At 44.5% G+C, this 12,419-nt stretch overlaps 1 protein-coding gene across 6 annotated transcripts; it reads right to left on the bottom strand.

The window, feature by feature from the left end:
- Positions 1-11,447, bottom strand: LOC109890685 (gap junction alpha-5 protein). Of its 6 annotated transcripts, none has more exons than XM_031824531.1 (3): positions 10,636-11,447; positions 6,125-6,600; positions 1-3,867 (listed from the first exon to the last, which is right to left on the bottom strand). In XM_031824531.1, the coding sequence occupies exon 3, from the start codon at positions 3,834-3,836 to the stop codon at positions 2,622-2,624; it is 1,215 nt and encodes a 404-aa protein (XP_031680391.1). In that variant the 5' UTR covers positions 3,837-3,867; positions 6,125-6,600; positions 10,636-11,447; the 3' UTR covers positions 1-2,621. The 6 variants fall into 6 exon arrangements, with proteins under 6 accessions (XP_031680391.1, XP_020338251.1, XP_020338253.1 ...); XM_020482662.2 differs by lacking the exon at positions 10,636-11,447 and having other exon boundaries at positions 6,125-6,328; positions 6,442-7,831; XM_020482664.2 differs by lacking the exon at positions 10,636-11,447 and having other exon boundaries at positions 6,125-6,175; positions 6,442-7,831.
- Between the last annotated feature and the right edge of the window lie 972 nt (positions 11,448-12,419).

The raw sequence follows: 12,419 nt of genomic DNA, 5'->3' as shown, positions 1-12,419 counted from the left end.
CATGGTACATATGGGATGTATATATTGGGTTTGTGCTCGTTTGACATTTTGTCTTAATGCGAAGAGAATCAGTGGTCTTTACCGTACACAGTCAATATACAGTACACTGAACGTTGTCATCAGTGTACAAAATAGAATCGCTCTACTTGAAACATGAGCAGATAAGACAGCTTGCAAATTCCTATCATGTGTCACGGGTAAATGTGTTTTTAACGGCAGACAATATATACTTCTATACACAAAATTAACATGAAAACATTTGTAACACTAAAGATACATAGATTTTCACATTGCCTTTTGCTAAAGTGCAAAGTTGACAAAAATGTGATTGCAATGACACCACCCCAAATACAATATAATTCACATTAAACAAAGATGTGTTAAATTAGCTAGACAACATTTTTTTGTTAATTCGTATTTAGATTTAGTTAAACATTTGAAAACGCAAATCTGAGATTTTTTTAAAAGACTATACCCAGATTCTGTAAACCAGTGCAAAACTATTTCAGTTTCTGACCACATACTTTGCCAGATAAAAAAGGTTTATACATATATAAATCAGCCCTTCTGTTTGCTAATTCTGAAAGGGAATGCCTTTCCAAAAATGAAGAGAATTCCTTTCTGGCTTACTAAAACGGTCTTTCCTTGACAATAGACATGCACTCGTTTGGCAAGATTCGCGGTCAAGGTCTCTGCCCGGTTTTCTGATAGCGATGGAATTTAGGCTTATGAGTGTTTTAATGATGCATCTTTCCTACAACGACCGAAGGAAGATGTAACATGCGTCTGCCAAAACACCACGCAGAGAGAACTGTCGCAAAGTGCGTCGTTGGAGCATTGATACTGATAGGCTCTAAAGAAAAAGAGCGCTGGTCTCGGATCAGCTTTCTCCATTCAAATATTTCCTTAACATTATAATTATTTCACAATACTGACAACGGATCAGCTCCCATTGAGGCAGTTTTTATGAATAATGCTTACCCAATGAAAATTCACCAAATCACAGATTTGGCACATCATTGCGCACACATCAGGGAATATGTTGAGACAAATACTGACAGTAGCAAAATCAGGGGTGCAACTTTCACTGTGGACGGGGGGGACATCCCCACATTCTGAAGTTGCATTTTTGGAGTGTTTATCTGACTGGATAAACATATATATATATTTATGTCCCCCCCACTTCTAAAACCAAAGTTGTGCCCCTGAACAAAATAGAACTCAATTGATTGAACATGAAATGTATTTCAATATTATTGAAATAGGCCTACAGCCTACTGTTTATATTTTAATGCAGTCATCTCGGGTTTTCATTTGAAGCATATTTGCATCAATTGCAAACACATTGGCACCTTTGTATTTGGAGTCGACTTTGTTCTGAAGTTATCGGCGTCACAGAGACATAGACACCATGTGATTCAATGTTTAGCAGAGATTTATGTCTATAAAGTGACGAGGGAGGGCGAAAAAAGCATCCGACGCGCTTCGCTGTTCTAGGAGTTGTCCGAGGCCGTTGTTAGATTATGAGCGTTTCTCAATTGCAAAGTTGATAACGATGGTTTCGGGAAACAGCTCTGAGATATAATGATGCTCCAACGAAGGTTCTAACAATGAATTTAGCCTTAAGATGGTTTTGGGAAACGGGGAACCAGGTCAGTCAGGGTATCTGAACTATGCACTATGAACTATGTCCTCCCCACACCCTGGGAAGCTTGGGATGTCTGCTTTAACCGAGGATGGCTCCACATAAATAAAGCCCTTATCAAAATAGGTTGTAGTTTTGTCTGTCTCTCTTTAACCATACAAAGTACACAAGAACATATATTTTAATCCCATGGGTCGTCCCTGTAGGTCCTACTGGATCTCTGGTTGGAATTGATGACAACATCAGGATTCACATGGTGTGTCTGCTTGTTTGTGTTGTATGCCAACGAAAGTGTCTGCGTGCCTCTGTAAATGTAAAGTGTGTGTGTGTATGTGTTCGTGTGCATGCATGAGAGAGAGCAAGCTTACACACGCAGAGCGTTCGTCTAAGCGTACGTTTGTGGGTCATTGACAGGCAGCCGTCCTTCACATATCTCTCTCTCTCTGAGTGACAGACTGGCTGTCATCTGTCCCACTTAGCTGTCCCCAGCAGCCAGTCAGTGTCACAAAGCTGATAGTGTGGCAGTGACCCACTCATTCTCAGGTCTGGCACAAGGCCCCCCTGTCTCTCAGGGAGAGACTCCGCGACAGCAGTCAGAGTCAATGTCTCTGTCTCAAATGGCACCTTATTCCCCTATATAGTGCACTACTTTTGACCAAAGCTATATGTGCCCTGGTTTAAAGTAGTGCACTACACAGGCAATAGGGAGCCATTTAGGACGTAGTCAGACCGAGGTCTCAGACAGTCACATTAGTGGATTAGTCCTGAGGGCTAAATATGAAGGCACTAACCCCTCTACAGCTGTTTGATTAGTTCGAGTATTCCGTTTCAAGACTTGTGATACTTTGTGACTTCGATGACTTATGCCATGCAGTGTTCAAATTAGTCCCCGACAACAGATGAGTAATAGTCATCCCAGTCTTGGGTGTGTGTGTTTGAAACGATCCAGGGACAGTGTGTGTGTTGGGAATTGGAGCTATACAGCCAAGTCATCGGGTCGCACACGGCTACTGGAGCCGCTGGTCTTGCTCAGACGCCTCTTGTCCTTCAGGAAACCATTTTGGAAGCCGTTTTGGAGCAGCGAAGGGGGCGGGGTGCAGGCGTTGGGCGTGTCGGCGTGCCCTTCATAGGTCACGTGCAGGAAGTCTTCCGTTTCAAGGTCCTTGTGGACAACACGGTGGCGCTCAGTGGCCATGTTGACTGAGTTCTGCTGGTGGGCCAGCCGGTTGTTGAAGGGGGGGCAGCTAGGATGGGGGTGGGATTGGGAGTGCATGGGGTGTGTGTGAGGGGAAGAGCTAACACACTGGCTGAAGTCTGGGGGTGGGGTGCAGGGCATGGATGGACGGGGTGGGCTGTCAGGTTCAGCAGTGATGACCGTAGCACTTGAAGGCGTGCGTCCTTGTAGCAGCTGTTGCTGCTGTTGTTGCTGCTGTTGTCGTTTCCTCCTCAGAAACCTCTGACACTGCTTAAAGGCCAGGTGGTAGAGCTCCACGGCGCTGAGAAACAGCGACACGCCCGACACGGCCAACATGAACACGATGAACACATTCTTCTCCGTGGGCCGCGAGACGTAACAGTTAACCGGGTGTGGACAGGGCCGGCTGTGGCACACGTACAGGGCATTGAGGAAGACCCCGTAGAGGATGTACTGCACCACGATGAAGACCACCTCCATTAGCGTCCGGATCAGGATGCTCAACACGTAAGTCTGCAGCAGCGCCCCGCGCAGACGCACCCTGCCCATGCCGCTGCCCTCCTTCCCGCACTCTCCCCCCTTCTCTTCCCCGTGCTCCAGATAATGCTTCTCCTCTCCGCCTTCCCCTCCTCCTTCCTCCCCGTCACCTCCCCCCTGGTCCTCCTGCTCCTTGCGCCGGCGTTTCTCCTCCATGCGCACCGTGTGCATGGCATGGCCCATGTAGATGAGCGACGGCGTGGACACGAAGACAATCTGCAGCACCCAGTAGCGAATGTGAGCGATGGGGAAGGCCGTGTCGTAACAAACGTTCTCGCAACCGGGCTGCTCCGTGTCGCAGGTGAAGTCCTCCTGCTCGTCGCCCCACGACGACTCGGCGGCCGTGCCCAAGACCAGAATACGGAAGATGAAGAGGATGGTGAGCCACACCTTGCCCACAGACGTCGAGTGCTCCTGCACCTCTTCCAAGAAGTTGCCTAGGAGACTCCAGTCGGCCATCACCCGTCACACACCACACCTCTGGAACAGCCTGGGAGAGAGTACAGCAGTCAGGGAACAGTCAGTCACCATCTATAACAACCATCATGCCTGGTCCCAGATCTGTTTGCGTTGTCATTCCAACGCCGATGGTCACTGGGATGCCATTGAGGGTAGGAGTTGGCAAGACATTACAAACAGATCTGGGACCGCGTTAACTACGATCTACTGCGCTTATAGATCAATGAATGACATTTCTGCATTAAATGAAAGTGCTGTTGTTCTGTGGGATATTTGATTTGTGTTTCTTTTTTTCAGGACGTTTGATTATTCTGTTTCATGGCTTGTCACACTTTGTGACTTAATTCACTTGTGTCATGCAGTGTTGGCTTGTGTTATTATTTGACTGGTTTCCAAGTTTCTCTTCATTACACCAAAGTATTCTGTGCTGTGCTGAGCTGCTCTGCTCTGTACAGTACCTTACTGTACTGTACCGAGTAATGCTGTACTGTACCGTACTGAGCTGTGCTGTATTGTACCAGGCGATGTGTTTGGGGCTGTGGAGTTGGTATATTAATAGACTTTTCTCCCTGCGTGGCCACAGTGGGCTCAGTAGACTGACCTAGTTTGAGCCAAGTATGTTCCCACAGCCCTGCCTGCCTGGCCCAGCAATCTGGGAAATCGGATGTCAGTTTTAAGGAAGTCTAAAGTCAACAGAAACACAGAAATAAACATGTCACGGGGCTTATCTTTGCATTACTTAGCCTGGGAAAGAGTGAGACATACTGATTTACATTTCCTTTGGCCAGAGATTGGTGGTGCATGTTTCTTGAGACATTGACAACAAACAAGGTATAATAAGGAAGTGGTGACTGGTAAGATGTAAAACATGTATAAAGAGCTAAGAACAAATAAATCAATGCACTTTGTTTATGTTGATAGAAATGAATCAGTCTCAGAACTGAGTCAAGACATTTCCAAAGGACCCGTTCCCTCAAAAGCAATTTCCAATAACAGACGTCATATGGTCATTTGACAATATACAGTAAAGAACTATATTATTTCTAGTCTAGGAAAGTCTTGTTCTTCTTGGTGGTTGTTTAGGTCTAACTTATGAACACCGGAGCTTTACCATTTCATCACCCCATGAACTCTACTCTCAGCTCTTCTCTCTGTGCATATACATCTGCACTCGAACTAGCAGCGTTACCTGCCCCGATACCAAAGCCTTGGCCCTTGCAGAGCAAAGGAAACAGCTACTTCTATGTTGAACACTACTAGCACACACAGCTCACTAGCTGGCGATTCCACATCGCCTCCATGAGCACAGACAGTACAGTAGTGTGTACTCCAGACTCCCCCCACTCACACTCAAACAAAGGATAAACTAAGTAGTGTCTATTGAACAACGTTTTATAGTACTTAGTTTCATACAGTAGGAACACAGTGAAAACCATTATTCAACTAAATAGCATATGTAAAAAGACAGCTATGCAAACTTGATGTTTGACAAACTATGCAGTATGATAATTACCGTTGTACAGACTAATTGGTTCAAGTTAAGGTTAGTGTTCACTCCTAAGAAGTTGTGTTCAGTCTTACCAGCAGAGACATTAAACCTTCCTTCGACTAAAATCCATCTGGCACTGAAGGTTGTATTTACTTCAGACTGTGTAGATCCTCAGTCTTTCTCTCTAGACGACACGGTGTGTTACTGTAACGTTGTCGCATTTCCCCCCTCTTTCTCCCTCACTTCTCCTGAAGGGCAGGACCAATGGAAAGTATGGAGTTGCAGCATCAGTGCTCTTTAAGCTCAAGTGAGGGTGTTGATTAGACAGTGTGTGTGTGTGTGTGTGTGTGTGTGTGTGTGTGTGTGTGTGTGTGTGTGTGTGTGTGTGTGTGTGTGTGTGTGTGTGTGTGTGTGTGTGTGTGTGTGTGTGTGTGTGTGTGTGTGTGTGTGTGTGTGTGCGCGCGCGCATGCACATGTTTGTGTGTCTGAGGAAGAGGGTATGTGGGGCAATAGGGTTTCCCTTCTTCATCTACAGCGGACCAGTAGCTTGTGTGTGAGGACGATTTAAGCTCTAGTGGCCACATGACAGTGACCTCAGCCAAGTTATGGGAACTATGGCTGAGTGGAAAGTCGTTTTTTTTGTAAGACATAATAGAAATAATACTGGTAATAATACTGCCCATATTGGTGTATAGAAACGGTTATTCAAACATGGCAAAATAACCTGGAATGTTTTTTACTGCTGGTGCACATTTTGACAACAGTCATTGAGACCGACTCACTTCCCATAGAAACTCACCTCCCTTTGCATTTCTGTCTGAGGGGTCTTGGTCGCCATCCTGTCTCCCCCCTAGGCAGTCGAGGAAGCAATGTCAAACAATATGATTTCCTACTGCCACGGCACTTAAAAGGAAATCGCCCGTACTCAAGAAAACCAGTCTCTCTGCACTTTGAGAAAAAACTCTTCCATCGTTTTTTCTCACACCCAGCAGGCCAAGCAGTCCTGCTGTCAGAGTTAAAAATAAATACCCCAGACCAGCTCATTATGGTTTTCCTCAGTGCTTGTTGGCACTTTGCAGGCCCCGTCTTACTTAGATCAGCACCAGGACAATGTACCTGACTGGGGTCTTGGCAGCCGGGGGTACTTTAGGGAGGAAGAAGGTGCTCCCTCTGCCCTTCCGTCCTGCTCCTGCTGTTGTTAACCTCGGAAAGGAGAACAATGATGCTCGCTTTACAGTGCTTGGTGCTTGTCTGAAGTCCATATAAATAGGAAAACTAGAATGGACAAAGCCCGTCAGTCCACGGCAATTTCACACTCATGGCTACACAGAACATTGACTTAAATGGGGAATGTCCCTTGTGGTAATTAAGTTTCTGTGCTGGTGACACTGAGGGCAGCTGTTGAACGGAGAGAGAAGGGGGTAAATACCGGGGGTAAATACCTTGAAAACACTCTGGGACACCTGATAGGAGAGGACAGTGTGGTTCTTTCTGTTCTGTGATATAAGGAAATCCTTTATTCTACGTTTTGTCTCGTGTCTGTGTTAACCAAATAATGATAGTCCCTAAGCTCCTTGACTCCCTTATCATTCTTGTTCTCGCTCTTATGCTCCTTTCTGTTCCTAGGCAGTCATTGTAAATAAGAATGTGTTCTTAACTTGCCTAGTTAAATAAAGGTTAAATATATATATTATATATTTTTAATTAAATCATTCGCACACCCATGTCGTCTAGATCTACACAATGTGTCTTGACTGCTGTACACTCCACACCAAACACTATTTCCACATTCCTGGAGGTCAATGCATACATACAGTATGGTCCCTCTAGGTCAGTCACAGCAAGATAGATGATTTGGACTCACTTTTTCCTAGCAGACTTGACTCTTAGCTCCCTGACTCATTTGAAATAGGGGAGACAGTCCACTGGGGCCTCTGCCTTCCCACACTGCTCATAAAAAAAGTTATTATTAACATAATCAATCTTCATGCAGACCAGTTAGTCACAAATGAAAAATATTCCCATCAGGGATAGTTCACATTTGAAAGCAGAAAATAAGATAAAACGTCAAAACGGTGAACTCTCTCTCCAGCAGGGTTTACTAAAGTTTGGTACCTGAATGATAGCCTTCCGTAGAGGTGCTGTAATTGCAGAGTAAAGCAGCCATGACTTTGTTATGTTATGTTGTGGTACACACACACACCATTTACTCCCAGTTATTGCCACCTGGGAGCTACAGACTAAAGGGTTTGGACGTTTGGATCATCTTTAGCCTATCCTTATAGTCTATACGCAATTCCACACTTTACTTTACTTTTAGAAGTCTGGCCAATGAGGGTAATGGACTCCTCCTGAATCGTTCACTCCCTTTTACTTATTTATTTTTAAGAGACTACTTGAGACCATTTGTCATGTTCTGACCTTTATTTCCTTTGTTTTGTCGTTATTTAGTATGGTCAGGGCGTGAGTTGGGGTGGGCAGTCTATGTTTGTTTTTCTATGATTTTGGGATTTCTATGTTTCGGCCTAGTATGGTTCTCAATCAGAGGCAGGTGTCATTAGTTGTAACTGATTGAGAATCATACTTAGGTAGCCTGGGTTTCACTGTTTGTTTGTGGGTGTTTGTTTCCGTGTCTGTGTTTGTCACCACACGGTACTGTTTCGGTTTTGTCATTTCACGTATTCGGGGTGTGTTAGTGTTCAGGGTTTTTGTTATTAAAAACGATATGGACACTTACCACGCCGCATATTGGTCCTCCGATCCTTCTCGCCTCTCCTCTTCAGACGAAGAGGAGGAAAACCATTACACCATTTTTCAATTTCACAGAGCATAGCCCTATATCTTTAAACGATTTGGAGAATTAGCTTTGACTGAATAATTGCCACTAGTCATTCGAAGCTTAATTATTTATCAAGCGACTTATTTAAGTGCCTAAAGTCAACTGCTCCTACGAAAGGTTAATGAGAAAGGTATATGTCGTGTGTGTGTAAAGGCGTCAGCACCATCTAACTGTGGATGTCTCAGAGTTGTCATGTCCTTCCCTTTCAGCTCCAACACCATCCTTTCATGTCACTCGAAGCCCATTGAATACTGTTGGCCACATTTCGCCTCAAGGTCACAGGACAATGTAATATTAAGAGATTACATCAGGATAAGCCTCCACCCATTATTAATAACAATAGTCCAAGCTCTGAGAAAGTATGACTTCCCTATTTTGACTTTCTCCTGCTCTCTATATTGTTTGGCTTGCCACTCTTTTCCTTCCTTTATGTCATGTTTATTTTATTTTCGGGCTCGATTTCACGTCACTTATCTTGCATGTGCTCTCTGGTTTATCATCCGAATCTGCTCGGTGCTGCTAGCATGATCACCAGCAGCACAAACGAGAAGTCTAAAAGACAAGGAGGTTTTTTGTCTTTGGAGGCAACGCCAGAGCAGTTGACCATAAACTGCTTGTATATGTTTAGGCTGCAATCCCTTGGTCTGAAAGAGTCAACTTTAGATCTCAAATTCATCTGGCAGGTCGGATAATATTTCAGTACTAACAAAACAAGGCTTAATCGTTCAACGTCACAGCAGATGCTGCAGATCTATGCTGGCTTAGAAACTGCTAATGTAAAGTTGTATGCATTGTCCATGGCATGCACAGACACATGCATCCACACATACAGTACATGCACGCACCAGTGGTGTAAAGTACTTAAGTAAAAATACTTTAAAGTACTAGTTAAGTACATTTGTTGTGTTATCTGTACTGTACTATTTATATTTTTTGACAACTTTTACTTTTACTTCACTACATTCCTAAAGAAAATCATGTATTTTGTGTACTTCACAGTCAAAAGTACTTGTTACATTTTGAATGCTTAGCAGGACAGGACAAGGGTCCAATTCACACACGCATCAAGAGAACATCCCCGGTCATCCCTTTTTCCTCTGATCTAGCGGACTCACTAAACACAAATACTTCATTTGTAAATGATGTATAAGTGTTTGAGTGTGCCCCTGGCTATATTTATATTTAAAAAACAAGAAAATGATGCTGTCTGGTTTGCTTAATATAAGGAATAAAAATATTTTGTACTTTTACTTTTGATAATTATGTATATTTTAGCAATTACATTTACTTTTGATACTTAAGTATATTTAAACCCAATACTTTTAGACTTTTACTCAAGTAGTATTTTGAGTAATTTTCTATTAAGGTATCTTTACTTTTACTCAAGTATGACAATTGGGTACTTTTTCCTGACTCACACACACACACACACACACACACACACACACACACACACACACACACACACACCACACACACACACACACACACACACACACACACACACACACACACACACACACACACACACACACACACACACACACCACACACACACACACACACACACACACACACACACACACACACACACACACACCACACACACACACACACACACACACACACACACACACACACACACACACACACACACACACACACACACACACACACACACACACACACACACACACACACACACACACACACACACACACACACACACACACACACACACACACACACACACACACACACACACACACACACACACACACACACACACACACACACACACACACACACACACACACACCACACACACACACACACACACACACACACACACACACACACACACACACACACACACACACACACACACACACACACACACACACACACACACACACACACACACACACACACAACACACACACACACACACACACACACACACACACACACACACACACACACACACACACACACACACACACACACACACACACACACACACACACACACACACACAACACACACACACACACACACACACACACACACACACACACACACACACACACACACACACACACACACACACACACACACACACACACACCACACACACACACACACACACACACACACACACACACACACACACACACACACACACACACACACACACACACACACACACACACACACACACACACACAACACACACACACACACACACACACACACACACACACACACACACACACACACACACACACACACACACACACACACACACACACACACACACACACACACACACACACACACACACACACACACACACACACACACACACACACACACACACACACACACACACACACACACACACACACACACACACACACACACACACACACACACACACACACACACACACACACACACAGTTACTCTACCTGAGATGCAGCTGCTTATACCAGGCGGGTTCCTTTTCTGTTAAAAATGAAAATGCAGAAAGGTTTTCTCAGTGCTCAGGTGACAGGGAAGAAAAGTGAAGGACTCTCAATATTAGGGCTCAGGAATATTGTAGTAGAGCAGTCGTAGTCTCCGTTTCAGTATTAAGGCAAAAAGCTGTCCCTGAGAGGGTGAAATCCAAGTCTTGGTCTCTCTTTCTAGGCTGTGTGTCTCTGTTCAGACAGAAGACTCCTCGTCATGTCTTGTCTTGACACAGAAAGTTGTGTTTGTCAGGGTAAAGCAGAAAACTTAGTCTCTTTCAGTGTTCTGGCTAAAGATGACTGGGGTTGTCCCCCAATGTCGAGTCTCTCTTCTAGAGTCCAAACAGAAAGCTGTTTATCTCTCTCCCCTGAGGCAGAAAATTGAGTCTATCACCAGTTGGCTTGATGTGTTGAGGGATCAAATCCACTATCTGTCAATGATCAGCGGAAGAAAACAGAATCTTTCAACTTTAAGAAAACTGAAATGTTTTCGTCAACTATAATGACTATTTCCCTCTCTTTCCCTTTTTTCATTCCTTGGCAGAGATCAGGGTAGAGGGACTGGTGAGGCAGACTTCGAGGACGGACGGAGTAGATGAGGGAACAGACCTCAGGCTGATGAGCTAGAGCAGCTGTCTGTAATGTAGGAGACTACTAGACAGAACACGGGCAGAAATGCAGCCTTAAGCATGGTGGCAGTGGAAGAAATACCAGACATCACTTGTGGCCTGTCCTTCCTACCATACCCAGCACCCGGCAGCCCTCCAATAGCCTCCTCCCTTCCTCCTCCTCCTCTCCTCCTTTGGCTTCCTCTCTCTCTCAGCCCACAATGCCCTCGGTTTGCCTGCCTGGTAATCTATTCTAGAGAGAGGAATATCTCAGGTCAGGAGGGGAAGTCAGATTGTATTAGAACACAATGGCAATTCTACATTGGCCACTAACTCCCATTTTGTCTCTGCTCCCTAAACCATACATAGACCCACACAGGAGTACACACACACACACACACACACACACACACACACACACACACACACACACACACACACACACACACACACACACACACACACACACACACACACACACACACACACACACACACACACACACACACACACACACACACACACACACACACACACACACACATATATACACATATACACACACACACACACACACACACAGAGAGACTGAGAGAAAGAGAGGGGCCCATGCAATCTATTTTCAAGTAACCAAATTACAACTTGATTTTTCCTGGGTTTTACTGATTGCTTTGCAAGGCATGTTTGGAATACCATTACAGCCTTATGGCTATAAGCAAGTACACACTTAGAAAGAAGGTTTCCAAAAGGGTGCTTCAGCTGTCCCCATAGGAGAACCCTTTTTGGTTCCATGTAGAACTCTCTGTGGAAAGGGTTTTTACATGGAACCCAAAAGGGTTCTACCTGGAATCAAAAAGGGTTCTTCAAAGAGTTCTCCTATGGGGACAGCCAAAAAACCCTTTAGGTTCTAGATAGCACCTTTTTTTCTAAGAGTGTACAGTGGTAACTGTAGAAATGGCCTGTAAGCTGTTGAATGTTAACATCAAGACAACATTGAAAACATTATCTTATCAGCCTTGTAATATTGTACTTACACCAGTGAAACCATTGACGCCCGTGGTCTCCTCTACACTCCTAGAAAAATAGGTGTTATCTAGAACCTAAAAGGGTTATTTGGCTGTCCCATAGGATAACCCT

The sequence above is a fragment of the Oncorhynchus kisutch genome, linkage group LG5, assembly GCF_002021735.2.
Source record: "Oncorhynchus kisutch isolate 150728-3 linkage group LG5, Okis_V2, whole genome shotgun sequence".
NCBI classification, from domain to species: Eukaryota; Metazoa; Chordata; class Actinopteri; order Salmoniformes; family Salmonidae; genus Oncorhynchus; species Oncorhynchus kisutch.
The sequence above is the reverse complement of the archived record's forward strand: the minus strand, read 5'-3'. Positions and strand labels throughout refer to the sequence as shown.

Bases quoted from the DNA above. Each gene is read 5' to 3' on its own strand.
- LOC109890685 (XM_031824531.1), bottom strand. From the start codon at position 3,836: ATGGCCGACTGGAGTCTCCTAGGCAACTTCTTGGAAGAGGTGCAGGAG.